This window comes from Hemibagrus wyckioides, linkage group LG18, assembly GCF_019097595.1.
Source record: "Hemibagrus wyckioides isolate EC202008001 linkage group LG18, SWU_Hwy_1.0, whole genome shotgun sequence".
Classification (NCBI taxonomy): Eukaryota; Metazoa; Chordata; class Actinopteri; order Siluriformes; family Bagridae; genus Hemibagrus; species Hemibagrus wyckioides.
The window spans coordinates 16,783,765-16,810,000 of record NC_080727.1 but is presented as its reverse complement, the minus strand read 5'-3'; the positions used below and the strand labels follow the sequence as shown (position 1 = coordinate 16,810,000).

At 42.2% G+C, this 26,236-nt stretch overlaps 1 protein-coding gene across 1 annotated transcript; it reads left to right on the top strand.

Moving 5' to 3' along the window:
• The first annotated feature begins 694 nt into the window (after window positions 1–694).
• LOC131369388 (transmembrane protein 164) lies at window positions 695–24,424 on the top strand. The gene is made up of 6 exons (XM_058416009.1): window positions 695–1,750; window positions 14,762–14,811; window positions 17,008–17,074; window positions 19,548–19,626; window positions 20,633–20,733; window positions 22,226–24,424. Exons 1-6 carry the CDS (start codon window positions 1,313–1,315, stop codon window positions 22,430–22,432), a joined length of 942 nt encoding a protein of 313 aa, XP_058271992.1. The 5' UTR covers window positions 695–1,312; the 3' UTR covers window positions 22,433–24,424.
• The last annotated feature ends 1,812 nt before the right edge of the window (window positions 24,425–26,236 follow it).

Here is a 26,236-nt window from a genome sequence, read left to right as displayed (position 1 = left end):
TATTTACTTACTTTCTTACTTTGTACTTCCTTAGTTACTTGCTACTTCCATCCACCCTTTCTTCCTTCCATCCATCCATTCTTTCTTTCTTTCTTCCATCCTCCCTTCCTTCCTTCCCTCCATACTTACCTGCTTTCTATCTATTCCCTTTTCCCCTAACACATTTCTTACTTACTTCCTATTAATTTTCTTCCCTCATTCCTTACCTGTACATTCCTTCCTTAAATACTTCTTACTTACCTTGTACCTACATCCTCCATTCTTCCCATCCTTCCTAATTACTTTATACTCATTTATCTGCTCACCTCCATGTTTTAGCTCCATTCTCACTTACCCTTCACTTCCTCCCTTCTCTCCTTCATGCCATACTTCTTACCTACTTACTTATTTACTTCCTTCCTTCCAGACTGCTTTCTCACTTCCTTCTTTTCTGACTGTTTATTTACTCCCTGTCTACTTAATTATTTACTATTTCGTTCTCGCCTTCCTTTCCACACCAAAACTTAAAGCCACAAAGTAACAGCAACGAAGGTCAAAACAATGTTGCGGCGAACAAAGGGTTAACAGTAGACAATTTGCACAGGTGGGCGTGGTCACTCGCCGCGAGCGGCTGATCTGTATCTTCCGCATCAGCCAATCATCGTGGAAAAGGGGGCGTGACCGTTGTGCTCGCGTGCTGGGTGGGTTGGAGGAAGAATAATGCAAGTGGAGATGGTTTTCGGAGGATCTGTGTGTGGGGGGATCTGCTGGCTGGGGGGCGAAAAGAAGGCAGAACCGGGGACACGCGCACACTATCACGTAATTACCTCCCCGAATCCCGGCAAGCTCGTGACGTTCTCTCTGGCATAGTTGCCTGTTCATTCGTTAATTATTGCTCAGTGTGTGTGTGTGTGTGTTGGACGAGCTGCACACATTTCTGCAAGATCTGCGAGGCAGGGTGGAGGCAGGATCTCCCAGGGTTCTGCAGTAGGTAGCAGGTTTAGATATTTATTTCAGCTGGAGTCCATTCACACATTAGGAAGCTAGTTAGTTAGCCAGAGCCTTCTGTTTTTGTTCGCGTGAGCGCCGACAGGGGAGTGCGCGCGCAGTGCTCGCGGAGCACGACGACGTCGGGTCGTGTTGTAATGTCGTAAAGACGCGAACGAAACAAGAGAACTCGGATGAAGCGAGCACAGCTTTACGGCTGAACTAACGGTAGCCGTCGTAGCTTGTTAGCCAGCTTAGCCGTAGCTTAGCTAGGCTCTCACAAATATCGAGCTTTCCCCACTACTCGCCGCTCGCGCACCAGGAACACCGGAGCCCACCGCTGTTCATGTTCCGTCACGAAGTCGGCGTCCTGTCGTTCCTTCCATCTTGTTCGTACCTGTTCCAATACGAGAAGAGGAACATGTCCCGCTACAACATCTACAGCCTGCTGGACTGGATGTACGGCGGTGTGGACCCCCGGTTCGAGGGGAACGGGGGGCCCGAGTGCGCCGCCTTCCTGCCGCCGCGGCAGCGCGCGTGCGAGAGCCTGGTGTTCGTGCTGCTGTCCCTGGCCGAGGTGATCATCTCCGCGCGCAACATCAACGTGTCGAAGGCGCACCGGGAGGCCGTGAGGGACACGCGCAGGCACAAAGAGGACAGTCTGGGCAAGAACCTGCTGCTCGCTGCCCTCTGCATCACGTTCGGGGTCGAAGTGGGCTTCAAGTTCGCCACCAAAACAGTTATCTACCTGCTGAACCCCTGTCACGTGGTCACCATGATACAGGTGAGGGGACGTTTAGTTTACTTTATTAATCACACGTATTTTATTTTCCCCAAGTGATTCTTCAGTGTTTTATATAATGAAGTATAAGAAGTAAACAATGAAACCTTAAGTAATGTCACATAAACCATCTGTCATTACTTAAGCTGAACGAGAAAATGATGAAGATTGCAGCATAAGAGAAAAGAAAAATAATTACCTGGTTATATTGTTGTTTTTGTTATTTTATGCAAGTCGGAGTTTTACAGTGAATTTAGATAAAATGGGAAAATAAGTCAATCCAAGTGGATTTATTATTATTATTATTATTATTATTATTATTATTATTTTTATTTATTACATAATAGTAATTTTTCATTATTATTATATAATTATTATTAATAATAAAAATATGATTCATAATAATAACATTATTATTATTATTATTATTAATAATAATAATTTATATTCATATCAGAATCATAATATCAGTTATTGCTTCATATAACTGAAACTGCTTTACAGAATGAAGTAAAAAAATAAAAGTAATGAAACAAAGTAAAAAATAAGCTCAAAGTGCTAAACTGTGTGAAGTAAAAATAAATAAATAAATAAAATGTAATAATAATGTTATAAAGAATAGCAAATACTAAATAAATAAATAAATAAATATTATCGCTCATATAACTGGTTTATAGTCTGAAAATAGTCAAACAAAAGGCAGAAAGTAATGTACAATAATAATAATATTTAAACTAATAAAAAAAATCAATGTTTAAAAAAAAAAAAGCTAGAGTATCAGTCCATTTCCACAGAATACAAGATATAAAAGATCCAGCAGCCGAGAGCGAGTGAATATTGGAGCTCTGTGTTTTGTGTGTGTGATGAAAACACAGCAGCCTGAAGGTTCGTCACTGCGATGGTTCTCTACACACAGAGGGGAATAAAACAACTTTGTTTTTACTAGCCCAAGAAAATTGTATTCATGAAATTTGGTTTCTCGTAGTTTGTAATTAAACGCTGTTCGGAAATATGACGAAGGAAACCATGAACTAATATTCACCAAGAGAGAAGAGAAATCAGACAAAATTTTGCTCGGTTAATGGCTTGGTAATTATATAAATAATCAGGTGTAAAGATTTTGTGTGTCACATCCAGCTTTAGTTTTCTCTTGTTCATTGGTGCTTTTGACTCAAATCAGCAGTCTACTGAAAAACACACAAGGCATGCAGTGGTTCACTTCAGGGATTCGATTCAGAGTCAAATCATTGGCTCACTGCCATCGAGCTGTGTTAGTTTGATTAGAACCGGATGAGAACACTTCACCGAGGGAGGTGTGTGTGTGTGTGGGGGGGGCAAGCAAGTGCAATAGAAAACACCCAGTTGTCAGTGCTGAGTTGGGAAATAGTTCTGCAGCCAGAAATATCGGGGCCCCAGTTCTCAGAAAGCAGCTTTAGAAGAAGAGTCGAGGGGCACAAACATCATTTGTGTATGTTAAACATGAACTGTGTTTTGGTTAAGTGCTTTAAATAAACCCGCTGAACGGGACACACACACAGAGAAAATACACCACACCACGTCACTATAAAGTCAGTGCTCATTTTTTTTAGGATAAACCAACAAAATATCGTCTCCTTCAGCTGATCATCCGATTCTGTAATAAGTAGAAAAAAATTGGATTTGGAGAAAATGTTCGGTTTACAGCTAAAGTGACTTCAGTGCGTTTTATTTTGCTTTATTGATTTTATTCTGTTTATACATCGCCCTGTCAGAGGTTGCGTTTTGGTGCAAGTCGTGCAAACTGATTGGTTTTTCCTTTAAGGGAAGGACTTCCTAAAAAGATCAGCCAATGTAGTTTTAAAACAGTTATTTGTAAAAAATAATAATAGTTTAAATATTGTATATGAATATCGGTATCAGATGGTGCTTGAGGTTTTGGTATTGTTTTGGGAAAGACACCAAAGTCTCGAATCATCTCTGTTAAGGATCATTTGTAGAATTCTTAATAATTCTAATGCCTTTTTTTGCGATGAACTTATTTGTGTGTAATTGAATAAATATCCTATCATTTTGTCAAATGCATATAAATTTTCATTGAAAATTAGTCTAGAGGCACCGTGGTTAAGAAAGCTTCATGTAAATGACATGCTTTTAGCAAAGTTTATGCAAAACGTCTATTTCTTCCAAGGCTTGGTCTTCCTTCATATTTTAGTTCATATAAAAGTAACCACACGTCCATGTGTCTTCTGGGAGAAGCGTTTGAGACACGCCTCTTGCGTAAGCAGAGATACCGGAACAGAGAAGGTTCCTCGGGGAGAAGATGAAGCAGAAGAGGAAGTATTTGTTCACACTACAACACATTTGTTTTACTTTCTAGCCAAGTGTTTAATCATCGCAACCACACATTCCTCTCCAGTCCAAAATCTCAGCCTTAAATCATGGGCTGTAACTGGGAGAGAGGACAAAATCAAGTCATTTCCATCTGTGCAATACGCCAGGATTTAACTGCCACAGTTCCAGTGAAGTGTTTCATGATTAAATGTTAGTTAATAATTAAATACAGATATTAAAATCTGTTTAATAGTTCAGGCGTACATCCAAAATCACATATTCTGTACAGTATCTACTGAGTATGATTCAACATCTGCCATATTCGACTCGGCATCTGCCGCATTTGATTTTGCACTTCCCGCATTTGATTCAGTACCCTACCACGTTTGATTCATTACCTACTGCATCTGATTTAGTACCTTCTTCATTTGATTCAGTGGCTACTGCTTTTGATTCAGCACCTGCCACATTCGATTCAGTATCTTCTGCATTTGATTCATTATCTTCTGCATTTGATTCAGTACCTACACCATTTGATTCATTACCTACTGCATTTGATTCAGTACCTTCTGTATTTGATTCAGTACCTACTGCATTTGATTCAGTACCTACTGCATTTGATTCAGTACCTACTGCATTTGATTCATTATCTACTGCATTTGATGCAGTACCTACTGCATTTGATTCATTATCTACTGCATTTGATTCAGTACCTACACCATTTGATTCATTACCTACTGCATTTGATTCAGTACCTTCTGCATTTGATTCAGTACCTTCTGCATTTGATTCATTACCTACCATTGATTCAGTACCTACACCATTTTATTCATTACCTACTGCATTCGATTCAGTAGCTACTGCATTTGATTCATTACCTACTACATTTGATTCAGTACCTACTGCATTTGATTCAGTACCTACTGCATTTGATTCAGCACCTGCCGCATTTGATTCAGTACTTACAACATTGTATTCATTACCTGTTGCATTTGATTCACTACCTTCTGCGTTTGATTCAGTACCTACACCATTTTATTCAGTACCTACTGCATTTGATTCAGTACCTTCTGCATTTGATTCAGTACCTTCTGCATTTAAATCATTACCTACAGCATTTTATTCATTACCTACTACATTTAATTTAGTACCTACAGAAATTGATTCCGTACCTACAGCATCTGATTCAGTACATACTGCATTTGATTCAGCATGATATTATTCATATCATGATATTATTCATTACTCACTGCGTTTGATTCAGTACCTACAGCACTTGATTCAGTACCTACCACATTTGATTCAGTACCTACCACATTTGATCCAGCACCTACTGATCTGTCGTTGATTCAGTACATACTGATCAGGACATACTACAGCTGCTGTGTTAGCATGGTCATGTGACCGATGATGTCGTCATTGACAACTGTAATTTTTTTTTTTTTTTTTTTTTAACATACAAGAAGTTAACATTTTACTCAGGTGCTGTTATACAAGTACAAGGTTTAACAATTTTAGCATTTCCACTTAAAAAGGGCAGACCAGGCCTCCTGCTGGGTTTGATGCCCCATTGCTTTATGGGATAGTGCAGTGTGCATCAGTTACATGCTACAGAATCTCGGAGGAAGCAGCAGGTCATCCAGCAATTTCATTTGTGGATGATAATAATTCAGTATGATCATGTCTTGGTGGGGAAGAAATGGTCCAGCTTCAGATCGTGAAATTTACCGGCAGACTGTAACTAACTGCTCACTGAAATAAAATGATTTAAAAAAATGCACCTGACCACCAGGAAGTGTTCCTTCACATATTAGTTATTTGACTCTGAACCAACCCTTTGTATCATCACCCTGATTGCACTCTTGCTTCCTTACCCTTTTTATGCTCTTTTTTTTTTACACATCAGACTTTATTGCTGCTGTCATATGTGTTCATGCTTTTCTCTTTTTTGCACCATACTGACTATGAGGCTTCTGGAGGAACGTTGTTTCATTTCACTGCGTACAGCGTCAGCTTTATATGATCGAAATGACAATAAAAGCTTCTTGTCCACGTGTATCATCGCATGCTCTCGTGCACTACAGCACCACCCACAGACCGGACGTGAGTCAGGACAGTTGGCAGGATTGAGCGGAGACGATGCCAAGTTTAAGGCCCCAGTGCCAGAGCAATGAGGATCTCCTGGCACGGTTCCTTGTATTCACTCGGGAACATCGGTGTCCGTTGCCAGAGGAAAGGCGACGTCGTTTTCTCAGGACCACGAATGAAACGAGAGAAAGGATGAGGCAAGGCTTTTCAGGTCACTCCAAGCGCTGTTATGGCTCCACTTCCTGTGGCTGCTTGTGTAAATGCTAAGCAGCAGAGTACTTGCGTAACTGTAGATCGTTACAGTTTTGTCATATCTACACTTCAGCGCCAATCCAGACCTCTCAAAGGTCTCATCATCTTCAGCTGTTTGCTTCACATCACTCACACAAGCTCTGTTTCACATCCGGTCATTCTATAGGAAAAAATATTGACCGTCGTATCACTTACTCATGCTACACATTTAGCATAGTTAGCGCTGTAGCTAGTTGACGATGTGTGTCTCCTTTAACTCGGTGAGACTTCTGAAAGAACGATTATTAAAGCTAGCCTGTTTTCCTGGCCTGGATAGACTAGCCTTGATTCACAAAGCTAATATAAATTAGCTTAGAAAAATTTTGGCTAACAGTAAACAGTTATTTACATATTTTACTTCTGATTAATTTGCTTGCAAGCTATGTTGCGCTAGTCACTTGTACGAACAGCAGACTTTCAGAGATTAAATTTTTTACACGGAATTTCAGTGAAAACGATCGAAAAGTTTCATGTTTCACTTTTTAATACGTTTCAAAGTAGAACCTTTCTGACTCTGAGCTCATTTCTGGCTTCTACTGCGTCGTCTTCTGTCGTTTCTCTAGGATATGAAATGCTAACGTTCTAAACGTCTTCTATTGTGTCGGGGATTCAAAGGTGTTGGATGTCATGGTTTGGGTTTCGGAGACTTTGTTACCTGATTTTGTTAACCTTTACTCACCTTTATGACTAATCTCACTGACAGTACTGCGAATACTGATTTATTTAAAACCTCAAACACGTCAACAGAGTCAGAGAATATTCCAATTTATATATAAACTTATACATAATATCTTGTAGTTTTAAAAGCTGACACAATTATGCAATTCGTATATGCATCTCAGGCACAATGTCCACATGAACACACAGTCAGGTTTTGTTTTTTATTTATTTATTTATTTATTTAAAATGCTAAATCATCCCTACATCTCCTGAGAGCAGTACTGGAATTTTATAATAAATTATTCATCTAAATTTATGCTCTTATGTTTGTGATTTTTCTTTAGGAATATTCATCTTTTGTTTTTATCTCAAATTTAGATTTTGTTTTTGTTTTTTTTAAATCTACCGTATATTATTAGTTAGTATTATTAGTCTTTAATTATTATTAGTTATTAACATTTACTGTTTTTTGTTTTTTAGATAGAAGTTAGAACATTAGAAATTTTCCTCATGGTTTTCCTTCATGTGGATGATCTGTTTACTGTTTACTAAGTAATATTTTGGGGAAAGACCAAAGTCATGGTACATGTTTATAAGTGATGTGTGAAATGTTGGGGTTTGGTGAACGCTGATGTGACTCTGGTGTCTGAGAGTCGTGATCTATATTCACTTCCTTCATCCCGAGTGTGGAAAGTTTCATTATTGCACAATCGTAATTAAGTGATTTAAAGTTGCAAGTCTTGTGGCAACTCTCCGTGCCGGTCCCAAGCCCGGGTAAATTGGAAAGGTTGCATCAGGAAGGAGGCAGCACAGTGGCGTAGTGGTTAGCATGGTTGACTCACAGCAAGAAGGTCCTGGGTTCGAGTTTGCATGTTCTCCCCATGCTTGGGTGGGTTAACTCCGGGTGCTCCGGTTTCCTCCCACAGTTCAAAAACATGTACATTAGGTTGATTGGTAATTCTAAATCACCCATAGGAGTAAGTGTGTGTGGTTGTCTGTCTATATGTGTGGGCCCCGTGATGGACTGGCGACCTGTCCAGGGTGTACCCCTGCCTTTCGCCCAATGTGTGCTGGGATAGGCTTCAGCAGATCCCCGTCACCCTAATTAGGATTAAAGCGAGTATAGAAAATGGATTGATGGATGGATCTGGAAGGATATCCGGAATAAAACCTGTGCTGTGTCTAATGAGCGGACCAGATGATCCTCTGTGGCAACTAGTCAGTCATGCGAGTGTGTGTTTAACTTCATAAAGACTCACGTCACTGTTTGATCTTTAGTCAGACTTTTATGTCTCGGACTCTTCATAATGCTATCACACACACACACACACACTGTTCAGTGTGTAACTCTACAGCCTGATGTCTGACTCAGTGGTTCATTGTGTACAGCGAGGAGGAGGAGGAGGAGGAGGAGGAAAAGGAGAAGGAACACCAGACTCGTCTTTGTTGAGAAATAAAAGGCTAATTCATTGTTGTACGTTGTGAGGATTGTTTGTGGATCCAGAACAATGATGTCAAACACAAACAATACATCAGTGAGGCTTTGAATGTCCATAATTAAATGCTGTTTGTTTGTTAATGTATTATTATCTGTTCTGTGATGGTAGAAGGTGGGGAGGTGGGGGGGAATCATCACTAAAATGTGATCACCTTTATGATATTAAAGATTTCCCTCAGGGCAGTGAAGTGTAGAGTCAGTGTTAATGATGTAATAAGTGAACATGTCTGTATGCTGATGGATCTAAATCTGATGTGTGTAAATACACTGGGAATCAGATAAAGAGAAGCAGAGCTGCTGTGTTTGTGGTGATGCTGTGAGCCGCCGCTCTGATCTGACATCACTTCCTGAGTAGAAATTCCGAGTTGAGTCTTGCAGGGTTTTTTTTTTTTTTTGTGTTATTACTGCTCGGAGGTGGTAACAACCTCTAGACAGATGTAAGCTCTGCTTGTTCTTACTCTGTCCATCACTTTTCTGTTCGTGTGATTTGTTAAACTGGCAACTTTTATCATGCACAAGTCAACAACACGGAAATAAACGCTTCCACCTCACTGCACATGTAGCTACAGGAACAACAACATGCCCACTTTTACCGCCAATAAAACCCCAGTGATGTTTTTTTTTTATCTGGGGGGGGGGTGCAAAAAAAGAGCATAAAACGGGTAAGGAAGCAAGAGTGCAATCAGGGTGATACAAAGGGTTGGTTCAGAGTCAAATAACTAATATGTGAAGGAACACTTCCTGGTGGTCAGGAAGGGGGGGGATTTTAACCAGGTTTTCTGCACGCGTCTATTTGCAGTCGAGGCACAGCAACAGAGAACCTCGTGCTGAAAGGCAGGCTGCTGTTTCCTTCCTCCTGCTTTTGTGCCCTCGGGCTTTATATCGACTCTGTGTTCGCTCTGAACTCGAGAGACACAGAACACAACCTCGTCCTCAAATCCTCCACTCGCGTCTCTCTAAACAATCAGGAGTCTGGGGGAAAGGTTGTGTTACTGGTCTTGTGATTTATTATTATTATTATTTTTTATTTACTTAAGTATCTAGGTTTGTTTTGATCGTGAACGAAAACGAAAAGAACCTCCGCTAACAATTCAATTGTCCCGAACAGGTTTTAAAAAAAATAAATAAATAAAATGAAAGGAAACCCTAAAGGCTTGGAGTTGCTGCCCAAAAAAAAACCCCTCAGACGTCACCGTGGCAACAAGTTTCTGTCGAGTGCCTCGCCTTTGTCACGGAGGATAAAGAAGAAGAAGAAGCCTGCACAGGAACATTACTTAGTCCCAAGTTTTGCTGAATTTTGTGCCACTTTATTCAGACTGAGCGTCAAAGCCTTTTATTGCATTTTGGGGGGAAAAAAAACCTAAGACAGATTTTTCCTTCGCATTGTTTTTTCTTCCTGTTTTGGTTCCTTTTGGGTTCCTTTTGAAGCTAATGGGTTTATTACGAGTTTTAACAAACTGTTCAATGCAAAATTAACAAGAAAGCTGCTAAATCGAGAGGAAGGATGTGCAGATTGAATAGTTAACGGTTCAGTAAGTAAGATTCAGGAGAAATAGGTCTCTAACAGTTAAACACATACACCAAGCTCCTCCCCCCTAAAGAGTTAGAGTTAGCGTCATGATGTTATCTATTTTAGCTACGCAACATAAGTTTGAAAACAAAGACTTTACTTATAAGAAATGAAAATGAAATAGAGAGGGCCGTGTCTCTGTACTCGTCACGGTGGCAGAGCGCCGCCTTATGGTGTGAGAGGAACAGAAGCAGGAAGTGACATCACTGACTTGAGGTAATTGGTGTAACTGACATCAGAAGAGGTGTTTTTATCTGTTGGGGAAGAGAAGTGAAAAGGAAAAGCAGAAGAGGAGAAACTAATCCAAACCTCTGAACAATGAGCAGTTTCATGTCCAGCTACTGTACGGAAATACCGTCATCATGAGAATGACTGAAAATAAATCAAAACCCAGTCCAGGTTTAATTTCTTGGGCAGTGCACTTTTACACCACTGCACTTTTAGCTTTCAAGTGCAGATTTATTAAATGAGGATATGTTGGGTTTCCAGTTTCACCCGTGCGGAACATGTTCATTAATCTTTACACCTTGTTGAACTCCTGGGAGTTTATTCAGTAACTTTAGAAAGAAAAGTGGAATAAATTTAAGCTGATAAATCTGACACACAGATTCGATCTGATGGACCATGTAAGGACAATTACGCTGTGCTTCCAGAGCTGATAAAAGTTTTCGGTTTCCCACAAAATATCTTGTTTCTCTGGAAACTTTGATACACAGAACTTTAGTTTGGGTGACAAATTGGAGGAAAAAACTGCTCTGGGACTCTGATTCGGTGTCCACGTGTCATCTTACAGCAAGGCATCAGTGCAGACTGGTTAACTTAATCCTGTGATGGTGAGCGGAGTTTATTACAGGATGACTCCGCCCCATTCCCAATGTACTTATATAGATGTTTTTCCAGGTTGCATAAATTTTATTACACAGACTATAATTTAATGCTCTCTAGAACTATATATGCCCCACTTCCATCCAGGAGGTGTGGCTTAACAAGGTTTGACGTTATGTGTTGTGTTGTCTTCCTGTTCACTGATCCCCTTCACATGCATCACTTATTTGGAGGGGAAAAATGGTTGGAGTTTGAGCAGAGGGAGGGGTTGGAGAAGAGTGGGAGGGGTTTGTGAAGAGGGAGGGAGGGAGACTTCGAAGCACTCTTGTACGTCTCTCTGGATAAGAGCGTCTGCCAAATGCCACAAATATGAATGTAGATGAGTTTATGAAGAGGGAGAGGTTTGGGAAGTGGGAGGAGTTTGAGGCTCTCTCTAATCTTTCTGTTTATAGCTAGCTCACTAAGCTACTGTTCGGATGGGGATGGGGGGCGTAATGTTCTCCTACGCTATTGGCTGTTGTGTAAATTCAACACCTCACTGACTTTCTGCATCAAACTGCAGCTTAGACGCCATTTCTGGACAACGCTTGACATAATTAACATTAATGGAACAATTTCCTCATTATCCCTCCATCCATTAGTGCGAATAAAAGCCATAAGATTGAACTGTTTTTTCGCACCAGAGCCTGAGAAGGAGAATGAATGAGAGTGACTCAGTTTCTTCCTGTTACCTAATGGGTCACATCCTGTTCTCATCTGCCTCACCCTGGAGAATGATATTTACTGTCAGGCTGAAGGAGAAAGAGAAAGTCCTTTTTTTTTTCTTTTTTCTTTTTTTTTGCTCCTTTTCCTGTTATTCATCTCGCTCTCTCGCTCTCAGCCACACCCTCTGAGTGTGCTTTCTCACAAATATGATCGAAATCTGGTGTGTTTTGTGTTTTAGAAGTCGCATTCGGGTGTAGACCGAAATCCTGAGCCAGATACCTCTGACCGAATCTGAATTGAGAATGTGAACCGACTCTGAATCGACTCCCGGCAGGAATCATACATGCCTCATGTTTTGGGCTATTAACTGAGCAAAAGCACAGAGCTGTAGCACTGCAGAAACATGATGAGTTCTGGAGAAAACAGAAAGATAAAAATTAACTCTGGATGTGACGCTTAAAACTAATCATTGATATTATTCGTTAATTATTAATGTCCTCTCCGGTGTGTTCAGGTAATTCTTTTCACTCGGTATAGCTTAGAGTTTTGCGTGGATGTTTTTCAGCTCTTCAGCCAACATTTTATTTATTTGTTTGGCTTGTTTAATTATTTGTAGCCTGGAACAAAACCAAAGCAAATAGCAAAATGAACCAAAAGAATGAATTTTGGCTCTCGGAGACCTGGACTAATATTTGTGTGACGAGACTCGAATAACTCTCTTATCTTTACAACTGATAACAGCCGGTTTCTTATCAGGATCCATGGAAAACAGTCGGTATCTGTGATCCGGGTCTGAAAAGTCGTGTGATTTTTCTTTTTTTTTTTTTTAAACTATACTTTTCTTTTCATCATCATTTCCAAATCTTTTCATATCCATAGCTTTCTGTATAGTTTTGTGTATCTCTATCCCAGCGTCCCTCCGGAGCGTGCTCTGTAGGTCACGCCCGGATCGGTGGCTGCAGCAGACCGGTTTAACTAGCTGCCGCCTTTCACTTTTTCCATATCTCCAGGCTGCATGTCTGAAACCCCTGCAGTGTTTTGAATACAGTGAGCTGCTGTACAGTACAGTAAGAGTTCAGCTCAGCAGCTCGTTGGCAACGTTTCCATGCAGCCTGATAATCTGTTAATAATCATTTAGTGTAAACATCTGAGTGAGAATCGAGTAAACAGGCGATCGCTCTAGTTATAGGTGTGTAATCCTCATACAAACCGTTAAATCGAAGAATAATAGCTGTGTAAACACTGTGTCCGTTTACTTACGTGTGTGTGTGTGTGTGTGTGGAGTCACGATGATGCAAAGCTCACGTTAAAGATTTGTATTGTTTAAAGATAATTATCAGGCACACTAAGCAGGGAAGATGAATCGACTTTACTAACATTTAACGTTCTCCAGAACTTCAAACACCGGGCTTTAAACATCAGTAACTTTAGATGATGACGTGTATAACGGTGTCGTATGTCTGTTACACAGACGGATAACCTGCGTGTTGTATGTTATTTTTAACGACCAGAGCATTCTTGTTCCATCGATTATGTAAAGCCGAGTGACTTTCACAAACTGTGTGTTGTGTTTAATGATCAGGCGAGTTTAATCGGAGAACAAACCCTATGCCGTGTGTTCATGTAACTTTGGATGATCATGATCATGATCAACTTGGAGATGAATGTAGATCGTGTCTATTTTGGATCCGTATAAAGAGTGTGTGTGTGTGTGTGGTGGAATTCTATGCACAAAACCTTCTCACGCTGTCTGACCTTTCACCTCGCTCCTGTTTATTGGAGGACGTGTAAATGACCCGTCTGACGGTGTGATATTCGGTGCCATGTCAGCGGCTCGGCGCGACTCGTTCCCCGCTGATGGTCACAGATGGTTGGCGTATGCTGTTTGAGGAACTCTGATCCCAGTCTGCTGGGAGAGTTTGGCCCTGAATCATTCTGTTAAATCGAGAAACATGAGATCAGACTGTAGATGAACTGGTGGAGTCCAGGTGGTCTGTTAGTTATTTATTTATTTATTTATTTGATGCCTACATAAAATGATTTGCATCGGCTTTGTTTTTTCCTTTGGCTATACTATGATGATAGTAGTAGTAGTAGTATTAAAAATTCAGTAAAATTTAGGATTTTTTTGTGATTCATGTGGCAAAAACGCTTAATTTGGCTGTTGTATCATTACAAATTTTGAGATTTTGCACATTTTTTTAAGGATTCTTCTTTAAAAACCCATCCCAGTGAGACACATACTGTATGTAATGACTTCCTCTGATGCTGTGCTCATGTTCACACACCTGAATGTTAGAGGACCTCTGCTTAGAGGACCTTTGTCTCCGACAAATATCACGGAGTTTGCTTGATTTTGTGTTTATTTCTGCGAAACTGTGAAATGGTGCAACTTATGGTCTACTTATTAACTCCACTAATAATAATGACAGAATAATTGGAGGTTTTTAGGAAAAAGAGATCCAACAAAATCTCAATCTTCTAAAAAGTCACCTGTACGATTCGAGACATTTGTTTATTCCCAGATCCTCTGAATTATTACAGAGTTCGCTTGACTCTTGAAATCGTATTCTTCATCCAAAATATACTGTTTTGTAGAAACATCCATCCATTTTCTATACCCGCTTTATTCCTAATTCGGGTCACGGGGATCTGCTGGAGCCTATCCCAGCAGAGGTACACCCTGGACAGGTCTCCAGTCCACATATAGACAGGCAACCACACACACCTACGGGCAATTTAGAATTACCTAGAATCAACCTAATGTATATAATGTTTTTGGACTATGGGGAGGAAACCGAGTACCCTGAGTAAATCCATGCAGACAGAACATGCCAACTCCACACAGAAAGGCCCCTGCCGATTCAAACCCAGGACTTCTTGTCGTGAGGCAACAGTGCTAACCACTAAGTCAGCGTGCTGCCCCTGTTGTAGAAACAAAATATACAAAGTATTGTATCGTGTCAGGAAATTTGTGCATCGTTTAATTTTATCTGAAGCTAGTAAACACCACCATCACTGTATCCCCTAACGACTGTCCATCTTGTCTCTTGTTCATTTTCCACAGATCTTTCTGCTGGCCTGTCCACCATGTAAAACAGCCATGGTCGTGTTCAGGTGAGTAACCACTCCTTCACTTTAGAAATTTGGTCCTCTCCTCAGAGACGTGTACAGTTTCACAGGAGCACAGACTTCTCATGGACAGATTCACCTCATGTCGCGTCCCACACGCGGTCTGACCCCAGCGACTCGGTGACGTGGACGCCTCAGGGGCGTAATCCAGACTCCAGTCTAGTGTTAATTAAAAAAATGCTAATTGAGTGTTTGCATTTCCCATGTGAGCGTGTGCTAAATATGAAAAATGTTTCAAAGGCAAAGTGTCAGTGTTTCTGCACAGAGGCTGCAAATTAATAAAAGAGAAAAGCGTGAGGACTTTTGGGTTATTCTGTGATTAAATGAACTAAATACTGAACTTTTATCAGATCGTATTTCAGTTTTATTAAACACCTTTATAGTGTAGATTTAATTCTAAACGTCTGAGAGACGAGTCAGTTCCTCTACCTGTTCTCACTGATCATCTCTCTCTCTCTCTCTCTCCTCCTTCTTAACCCCCACCTCTCTCTCTCTCTCTCTCTCTCTCTCTCTCTCTCTCTCCCTCCTCCTCCTTAACCTATACTCTCTCTCTCTCTCTCTCTCTCTCTCTCTCTCTCTCTCTCTCTCTCTCTCTCTCTCTCTCTTGCTCTCCCTCCTCCTCCTTAACCTATACTCTCTGTCTCTCTCTCTCTCTCTCTCTCTCTCTCTCTTTCTCTTCCTTCTCCTTCTTAACCCCCATATCTCCCCCCACCCCCCAACACACCGTCCTTTGTGTCTTTAACTACATACATGGAGTGTAATCTAATTGGATGTGCCATTACTATAGTAACCATATTAGAACAAGCGCATTAATATAAACCTGATGTTCATGTTACAGCCTGAGCTGCTGTTAATCAGTAATAATCTGATAATCTAATGATCCAAAGCTTCTGACCAGTGCAAGCTGAGAACTCCTCCATGTGTGGTCTGATACAAGAGGCTCTACACATCGTCATGGGGATGCGATATGTCTGAGGCTAGTCGTAATAGAGGAGGCGGAGTCGGCATCTGCGTGTTAATTGTCCTGTTCTGCTGGTTGAGGTGACCGAGCACAGCTCTGCATCTTCGTACCTGTGTATGTGACGTAAGCATGTCCACTAGGGGGCAGCGTTTCATCGACCAGACCAGAACAGTCAAAAATACCGACTTTGTAAGGCAAAGTAATAACTTTGTAAGTCAAAATAATGGGATTCAAAGTCAAGCTAACGACTTTGTTGCTCAAAATAAGAAGATATTAAGTCAAAATAATGACACACGGTTTCAGAGATTTAAAAAAGAAGTCAGAGGTGAAAGAACTGATTCAGAGTCGGGATTCTGCTTTGTCTCTCAGGCAAAAGCGAGTCTGACGTTTTGTTTGTATGTAAACGCTGTTCGGGTCGGTTCTGTAAACACCACAAACAAAAGACCCTAAGTAAATAATATTGTTTGTGGAAATTTTTTGATTGTCTCTCTTGTGTAGTCTGATGAAGTAAGTGAAAGGAACCTTTGAGGTTTGTGTACGAACCTGTTTGCAAGTCAAATAGTTTGAAGAAGTTTGCTTTTATGTTTGGGCAACTAGACAAACCAGAGGTTTTGCCAGATTGCATTCCAGCTTGATGCTTTGCGTGTCAGACAGGTATTAGCCCACAGCTGCGGTCACAGGCCAAGTCACTGGGCAGGTATACATACATACATACATACATACATACATACATACATATATACATATATATATATAATATATAAACCCTGTAATGTCCCTTTCTGAACTCCTGATTTATCCTGATCCAGATTGTATGCCTAGGGGCTGAGGTAGCTCAGGTGATTAAGTCTCTGGGTTGTTGAATGGAAGATCAGGGTTCAAGACCCAGCACCGCCAAGCTGCCACCATTGGGCTCTAGAGCAAGGCCCCCACCCGCCCCCTTCCCTGCCAGGGGCACTGCATCATGACTGACCCTGCACTCTGACCCTAATCCTCCAAGGATGGGGATATGTAAAGAAAGAATTTCACTGTGCAAAAATGTATATGTGACAAATAAAGGCTTACCTTAACTTGATGATGCTCCCATGCAGAGACAATGAAATCTGTGCAGATCACTGACACAAAAATGTGCAGAAGCGCATGTAGCAGCTTGTTGTTTAAAGGTGCATTCACCAGATCGACTTTTTTTAATTCGGATTAACGTGTATTCTTTCTTCCAGGCTCCAGGTTCACATGCTGAACGGTGCTCTGTTAGCGCTGCTCTTCCCCGTCGTCAACACGAGATTAGTGAGTACCCTTTACTCTTTACGTAAATCAGTAACATGGCAGAAACCGATCCAGAAGAAACGTACAGATTTGATGTGAATTTATATGTGAATCTATACCAGCGAAGGAGCATTTATATATTTCTGATGATTAAAATGACACATTTATAACGAGGCGAAATTCTTTTCTACTTTATTTATTTTCTAAACCCTCATCTGTTCAGTGTGTCGATGTGGCAGTGACTGGATTTCTTCGTTGTTACAAAAAAAATGAATTGAAATATAATAATACTCCTGTCTGTGAGTCAGCGGGTAATTTAAGGTCAGTTCCTATGCCGAATAATTTCTCGATGGTTGTTTAATATGTAAATTATTGCTGATTGATTGTTAATAATGATCACTAATACACTGGACTGCACACATATGTATAAATGTGATGAAGATGTAGGAAAGCGTTAGATAAACGAGAGGTTCCGATAGAAAGAAATTCAGTCTGATTCTGCAGTCAGATTTTTTCATTTACTGTTCAGCTCAGAAAGGGCATGTGTTAGAGGCAGTGGCCTCAATACGCCAGTCCTCTTCTTGTCTGCGCTGTCTGCCCCCAGTCCTCGTTCCTCGTGACCCGCTGTCTTCTCGTTCTGTATCCTCACTCTCTATCCTCACTCATCACCTTACAGCGCAGCGGCACGAGGCTTTTAAAGGGTTTTGATTGTGGATAAAGTGTGTGAGACAGGAACGAGGCACATCCAGGGATATTATCCTTAATAGACAAGAGGAGTATTTAAACACAAACACACACACCTCTTTAGATTGGAATGTTTCCTCATCTGCAGGTCCGTGGAGAAGCAGAGCTCAGTGTTAACGTTATCAAGCATGACACAGGATCATGTTAGATGACTGAGAGCCACAATATTCCTCACTTTATTTATTTAAACATGTTATCCACACATACGCTTTTTATCCCATTTTCTGAATCCGTTTTTTTTTTACAGGATCATGAAATGTAAAAAATGTGCTTTTATGATTTATTTTTTCCCACCAAAGATCTGCAACACAACACAATCTCACACATTTCTCAGACTGCAGCTTCATCAAATCAACACAATCTTCTGTTTATATTTTAACATGCATACACCAATCAGGCATAACATTATGACCACCTGCCTAATATTGTGTTGGTCCCCCTTTTGCTGGCAAAACAGCCCTGACCCTTCATGCACTGTGTATTCTGACACCTTTCTATCAGAACCAGCATTAACTTCTTCAGCAATCTGAGCAACAGTAACTCGTCTGTTGGACCGGATCACTCGGGCCAGCCTTCACTCCCCACGTGCATCAGTGCGTCTTGGCCACCCGTGACCCTGTCACCGGTTCACCACTGTTCCTTCCTTGGACCACTTTTGATAGAGACTGACCACTGCAGACCGGGAACACCCCACAAGAGCTGCAGTTTTGGAGATGCACTGATCCAGTCGTCTAGCCATCAAAATCTGGTCCTTCGTCAAACTCACTCAAATCCTTACGCTCGCCCATTTTTCCTGCTTCTAACACATCAACTTTGAGGACAAAATGTTCACTTGCTGCCTAATATATCCCACCCACTAACAGGTTCCATGATGAGATCATCAGTGTTATTCACTTTACCTGGGTGGTCATAAGGTTATGCCTGATCTGTGTATTTATTTAGTTAGTAGTTATAGAGTCAGAGTACTGTGTATTTTGGACCTGTTTGAGGGCCTGACAGGTCTTGTGATTTATTTGTTTTTGGTATTTAGTGCAGTATTAAGTTCATTTCATGGCTCTGGACTGTATCGTGTTTGGACGTGTTAGCAGTCGATTGATTGACCACTTTACAGCCACGCGTAAAAGCTGTAGAGGAGGATGTGGAAATGGACACTCACATGTCCACCAACCGTTTGCTCATGACATCAACCTGTAAAAATCTTGCCCGATTTCTGTAACAGACCGAGATATCATAAAGTGATGAGCGTTCTTCACAGCGGATGATTGAATGAAGATCCCAGACCATAGATTACAGATCTGTTTGGTGTGCAGTAGTTTCACTTTGTCCTAATAGTAAGCGAACTCCTTAAACAGCAGTTGCATGTTAATTAGCAGATTGTTAAGTGAAAGCTTTGGTTGCTAGGCAACACGACAGGCACAGAGTATACACAGCCTATTCAGAGCGCCTTCGAAAGAGGCTCAGCCAATCAGATTGCAGCCCCTGAATTTGCATATCATTTCAGCTGGAATAGATTAGAGAAGAATTCGACCTGTCTGAACGTTACACACCTTCATCTGTTTATTCTACAATTTATATATTTTTGAAGCTGCACTTCCACAAGTCAGAACAGTGTCTCTGAAGCTGGAGCTGGAGTTGAAGTTATAAAGTGAAAAACTAGTTCAGTGTTATTGTTTTGCGAAAAAATAAAATTCACTTTTCACTGTTTTTTTTAACTCGTTAAAACGAAACCGTGTCTAAAATGTCTCCGCAGCTTCCCTTTGAGAAGGAGATCTACTACATCCAGCATTCCATGCTCTACCTGGTGCCCATCTACCTCTTCAGGAAAGGAGGTGAGAGTCACATGACCAGGTGAAGGGACGAGAACGTTATAGATGATGATCTAAACTAACACAGCAGATACAGATATGAAAATCACCTGCTGGAACAGTTCTTCTTGTTCGGCTTTGTCTAATGTTTCACTTTTGTGGAGTCACAAACGCAGAACTGCGGCATTAGACAAAATGAACGAAACATCTGGATTCTTCTAGAATTTTTAAAAGGCGTTAAAATGAAAAGGACTTCTTGGCTTCGTGACTAGTTATAAACATCAACATTTCGCTAAAGTGATGCTGCAGTTTTGGAGATTTCCTCTAGCTTACTCTAAATTATAGAAGAAAGTTTTCCAGAAGGTTCCTCAGAGCTTCGAGCCATGTAGCTGAAGTTGAGGAACTGTAGAAATCCAGGCGTTCTTCTTGGAGTTTTGCTGAAATTTTTAATGGAAAAATGATCTAACATGAGCTCTAGGCCACACCCACTTCTGCTTTTTTTTTTTTTAAAAAAAAACTGAACACAAGATAGTGATCTGATCAGAAGGATGTGCTTCTCTACCACAGTGTCCTGTTTACTCACAGCTTATGCAAATCCCGCTCTAATCACCCAGAGCTCGGAGACACACACATTTCCCTTCCTCGTGCGCTGATTTGCTTACGGTAATGACCGAGCAGGGAAACAGCCCCAGCGTGCAGCTTGACCTCAGACGCTCCGTTCAGCTGTAAACAGTAACGGTGTTAGTCTGCCATCTAGTGTTGAGATGCAGCTGTTACACACATCTGTGCAAATCTTGTGTTTATTCTACTGCTCTCATCTCCACCTCATGAAAAAACACTTTATACTCTCCGCCCAAAGACTCAGCATAATTCAGTGTAAGATGATTATTTGGAATAAAACAAAATAACCCCCCCATCTAACCCTCCCTCTGACCCACCCCCTCTCTCTCGCACTCTCTCTCTCTCTCTCTCTCTCTCTCTCCTCTGCCCCCCCTCCCTCTCTCCCCCTCTCTGTGTATTTTCCTCTCAGGTGTGTACAAACCAGAGCCGTTATGTGACATGTGGTGGGCTTTGTTATCTACAGGCATCCTCTTCCTCTACCATTTTGTGTTCCTGCAGGGCCTGGGAATGGTACGACACACACACACACACACACACACACCTGTATCTGATATTTAACTCAATTTCACACAATATCGGCATCTGAAGTGTGTGATAGCAGACAGATTTCCGTGTGTGTGTGTGATAGAGAGAGATCAGCTTTCTGAGACACTTCATTCTTGTCACTCTTGTGGGCTCTGCCCACCGCTCTCTCTCTCTCTCTCTCTCTCTCTCTCTCTCTCTCTCTATCTCTACAGGGACTATGAAGCCTTTTGATGTCTGTGAAATGATCAAAACACAAATCACACTTCTGCTCAGATGACAAGTACAGAAACAGAAGTACAGATCAATGAAGCAATGAACAGAGAGAGGGAGAGAGAAGGAGGGAGGGAGAAAGAGAGGGGAAGAGAAGGAGAGAGAGAGAGGGGAAGAGAAGGAGGGGGGAGGAAAGAGGGAGGGAGAGAGAGAGAGGGAGAGGGGGAGAGAGAAGGTGAGAGAGATAGGGGGAGAGAAGGAGAGAGAGATGGGGGAGAGAAGGAGGGAGGGAGAAAGAGGGGGAGAGAAGGAAAGAGGGAGGGAGGGAGAAAGAGTGGGAGAGAGAAGGAGAGAGAGATAGGGGGAGAGAAGGAGAGAGAGATAGGGGAGAGAGAGAGAGAGAAGGAGGGAGAGATAGGGGTAGAGAAGGAGAGAGAGAGAGAGGGAGGGAGAGAGAGAGAGAGAGAGAGAGAGAGAGAGGGAGGGAGGGAGAGAGAGAGAGAGAGAGAGAGAGAGAGAGAGAGAGAAAGCACTACACAGTAAGGAGGTTAAGTAAATGCTCCTCCTCCTCATTACATCACTTTTTTTTAGCACAAAGTCCTGACTTATTAGCAGCGCTGCAAATTCACAGCTTCCAGGAAAGCACATGACACTTCCTACACCCTGTATGTGTGTGTGTGTGTGTGTGTGTGTGTGTGTGTGTGTGTTTCCTCTTACAATACTACAGCAATAAGCTCATTATAGAAATCAGAAGGTGTTGATTAATTCTCTGTAACAGCAGCAGCTCAGTCAGTAGCTTCCACTGAAAAACAAATCACCTGTTTATAAACATTAATGCACTCATTCTACTATGTTATTGTTTCTATAGCAACAGCTGGGTCATGGGGGATTCGTACAGTGGACTCTGTGTAAAATAAAATTGATAATAAACATAAAATCTGTTGTTTTACAAAGAAAAGTGCAAGGAGGCGTTTATGTACTGTTTCTAGAAGGAGGAGTCTCCAGTGTCAGCACTTTATAACAGTCAGAGGAGTTTACACTTCTGTTTGGTTTCTCAGTAACACGTGGTTTCTATTAATATCTGAGCTGTAATGTCAGAGCTGTTACTGTTAGAGAAAATAAATCAACACTTTGTGATCAGGTTTATTTGTACCATTTGTTCCAGAATATTATGGGTGCCAATATTTTTAAGCTCATTTTTAAGGTCACTGTGAGATAATTAACCGATTCAGAGAGACAGGTTGACGTGTCTCACGCTCTTTTGCAGGTGACCGAAGTGAATCTGAACAACATGCTGTGTCCGGCCGTGTCCGATCCGTTTTACGGGCCGTGGTACCGCGTGTGGGCCGCTGCCCACCAGACGGCGCTGACGCTGGTACATGGCAAGGCTCTCACCATCATCTGCCAGCAGGCCACGCCCGCTCTGTGCCACCTGCTCCAGTCGGCCCGTCTACGCTCCAAGAAAGTCGACTGAAGCTCCGAGCGCAGCCTTCTGCAAAAATCCACTCGTCCTCACCTTCTTTTATTTCTATACATTTTTAATCTCTCCTGTTCGGCCATAACAAGGTCAAAGTCGGCTTACGATAAAATGTCTCCACACCATATTACACTGCCACCGTATCATCATGTTTACTCTCATTATTATTATTATTATTATTATTATTATTATTATTATTATTATTATTATTATTTCGGACCTGAGGGTCTTCACACTTTGTGTAAGAACCGATTTCTCCCTCAGGAGTCCGTTTAGAGCGGGTTCTGACACAGAAATACTCCAGAAGAAGTTGTACTGTATTTCCCTCCTGATAAAAACAGGAGACGAGTCAATCAACATATGAATCTGGAATGATTGACCATTGGTGAAAGTAACCATTACATGACCAGTTCAAGGAATTTTACTAAAAATATTCTGTTATACTTTGATTAACTCTTAACATCAGCGTCCAGCTGAGCGTGTGATTGTCTCTGCCTGTAAGCAGTTCCTGACCACACAGCTGCTGCTGCTGTTCCTCTTTTAATCTCTTTTAACCCTCTCATATTAACCACCGCCACCACGCGGAAGCCCCGCCCCTTCCATCAACTCACCAATGTACACATCAATAATGTTTATGATGAGGGTAAAAAGAAAGCGACTGAAATACACCGTTTTATTCTTCTCCATTCTCTCCTGTGCCAATCGAAGCTCGGACGCGTTCAGATACATCGAGCCGCAGGTGACCCGCGAAAGCGTCGTCCGTGTGAACGTTACACCATGTTAAACCCAGCCGAGGGTGCGATTGTCTCTGCCTGCAAGCAGTTCCTGACCACACAGCTGCTGATGCTGTTACTCGTCTCTTACTCGCTTCGAACCTGAAACGGTGGAAAAGCTCCATCTTTCTAGAGGATTAAATAGTTTATCGTGATTTTTTTGATTTTTTTTTAACTCTCGCACAAGCCTGGTGCGAGTGTCGCTCTGTGTCTCGTGTCTCTACAGCAGGCCACTCTGTAGCCCAGTGTTTTATATAAAATTCAGGAACAGGGCCGAGGAACTTCCACAAGCCTCTCTGCTCATTTCTGAGGTTTTGCTCCTTCGCAGCAGACTTTTATCTTCAGTTGCCTTTTTATTTTATGTGTAATGTTTCCTGTACAGTCGTGTGAATCCGGCGCTCCATGTTTACCCGTGTGCTCCTCCTGTCACCTTCATCCCCGTCGGTGTTCAGAGCTGTGCGGTGTTTAACGTGTCGTGAACGGCATCCGTGTGTCGATGTTGTGTTTCGTATCGATGTGTGCTGCTTTTATCGCGTTTACCTTCACCTCACTGTGACTTTAGGGCATCGCTAATCCGCACGGGGCGAGGGAGCGACCGCAGCGCACCGGCGTTCGGCAGTGTTTTATAAAAACTTTGTGTTTTTCGGCGTGATTGTTTTCAGTCCCACGCATCAGCTGTCATAATTAACATCTCCATTACTGATTACTGACTTTTTTCCATAACTTCCACATACTGCACATTAACGTTTGTTTTTTTTAAAAAAGTTGTCATGACGTGTACATACCGTACGAGGAGGAGGATAGAAAAAGGATGTTTTAGGTAATTTCTAGGTGTGTTTTTTTTTTTTTTATTATTATTATTATTTAACTTGGTCACGTGACTCTTTGAGAGACTCTTCTGAGAACTGAACGATTTGTCTTCAGAAAAACCTCAGTCAGGATAATGAGGGATATACAGACGTCAAGAATCGTCTGGAAATGAATCATTCCGGCTTCAGTGGACACGCACACACACACACTCCAGAAACAGGTCTGATCTCAGCAGGGTTTCGGCGGAATCCTACGGGGTTTTCCTCCGGGGACTGGATGCGACTGGATCCGAGGTGACGGACTGAAAGGGATTTTGTAGTTTGTTTGTTTGTTTTTTTTTTTGTATATATTTTTGGTGAAGTATTTACTGTATTGTGGTAATGAAAAATAAAAGTCCTTCCCCAAGCTTTCTGTTTCTTCCTGCGTTCTTCAGCACCATGTTTACAGCAGATCCACAACGTTCCAACAGTGGGAATATTAATCCTTCATCAGATAATCTATAGGTTCCAGCATTAAACACCACACTGAAACACGTGAAAAACCTTTACAGTAGAATCTCTCACGTGTTTAGTGACATGTGCGGTGTTGTGTTTCTGTTCTTCCTGTCGAAGGTTGTGATGTCATACAGTGTGATGTTATTGTTACATGAGTGACATCACTGAGATTTCTTTCCCGTCATCTCTTAAAATCAAGCTTCGTTTCTCTTCCCATTTCTCATCATATTTAATCTGGTGTAGATGGAGACATTTTAGCAAACATTTAGTGGCAGGTTCTCCTCGTACGAGATGATGAGGATGATGATGGGGTTGATGGTGTGAAAGTTAAAACTCTGAAAGCTGAGTGAACAGATGAGGCGCCGAAGGCTCCAGACAGACCGAAGCATCACTCACACTCAGAAGCAATGACATCCCAGCCTATCCCAGCACACACTGGGTGAAAGGCAGGGGTACACCCTGGACAGGTCACCAGTCCATCACAGGACCACATATAGACAGACAACCACACACACTCACTCCTATGGGCAATTTAGAATTACCAATCAACCTAATGTACGTTTTTGGACTGTGGGAGGAAACCAGAGTAAACCCACGCAGGCACATGGAGAACATGCAAACTCCACAGAGAAAGGCCCCTGCCTGTTCGAACCCGGGATCCGAACCCAGGACCTTCTTGCTGTGGGGCAACAGGGCTGACCACTAAGCCACCGTGCTGCCCCAGAAGCGATGACATGAAGGTACAATCTCAGTGCGCCAACAGCACAGCATTGTGGGTATCATTAGGAAGCTGTAAACTAAGAACAAATTCATTACTCCCAAGATTCTAAACTCGGACTAGGTGAAAACTTTTAGACCACAACTTGGACTTTCTGCTCAGGAAGTCGTCCTCTGCTCCGAGTTCAGTCTGCGATGTCATGGCAACATGGCCGCTGGATAACTTGCAGCTTGTTGCTAACAAAAACACATTTCATGGCAGTGTCCATATCGCTGTGTGCAGCTCAGAGTCCAGACTGCTGAGTTCTGGTCAATTCAAACCTGTTTAATATGATTATGAACATCTTACAAGTTTGTTCCAGAATAAATCTGAGTCTCAGGGTGAGTAGAGAGATAGTGGAGGGTCTGTGGACGGTGAGTGGAGAGATAGTGGAGGGTCTGTGAAGCGTCAGAGGAGGGTCTGTGGAGCGTCAGTGGAGGGTGAGTGGAGCGTCAGTGGAGGGTGAGTGGAGCGTCAGAGGAGGGTGGGTGGAGCGTCAGAGGAGGGTGGGTGGAGCGTCAGAGGAGGGTCGGTGGAGCGTCAGAGGAGGGTCTGTGGAGCATCAGTGGAGGGTGAGTGGAGCGTCAGGGGAGGGTCTGTGGAGTGTCAGAAGAGAGTGAGTGGAGCATCAGAAGAGGGGTTGTGGAGGGTCAGAGGAGGGTGTGTGGAGCATCAGAGGAGGGTGTGTGGAGCATCAGAGGAGGGGTTGTGGAGGGTCAGAGGAGGGTGTGTGGAGCATCAGAAGAGGGGTTGTGGAGGGTCAGAGGAGGGTGTGTGGAGCATCAGAAGAGGGGTTGTGGAGGGTCAGAGGAGGGTGTGTGGAGCATCAGAAGAGGGGTTGTGGAGGGTCAGAGGAGGGTGTGTGGAGCATCAGAAGAGGGGTTGTGGAGGGTCAGAGGAGGGTGTGTGGAGCATCAGAAGAGGGGTTGTGGAGGGTCAGAGGAGGGTGTGTGGAGCATCAGAGGAG

Excerpts from the sequence above, each read along its gene's own strand:
- LOC131369388 (XM_058416009.1), top strand. The coding sequence starts at position 1,313 with ATGTTCCGTCACGAAGTCGGCGTCCTGTCGTTCCTTCCATCTTGTTCG. Across the intron at positions 14,812-17,007 it reads ACAGCCATGGTCGTGTTCAG|GCTCCAGGTTCACATGCTGA; the intron begins GTGAGTAACCAC and ends TCTTTCTTCCAG. Across the intron at positions 19,627-20,632 it reads CTACCTCTTCAGGAAAGGAG|GTGTGTACAAACCAGAGCCG; the intron begins GTGAGAGTCACA and ends TTTTCCTCTCAG.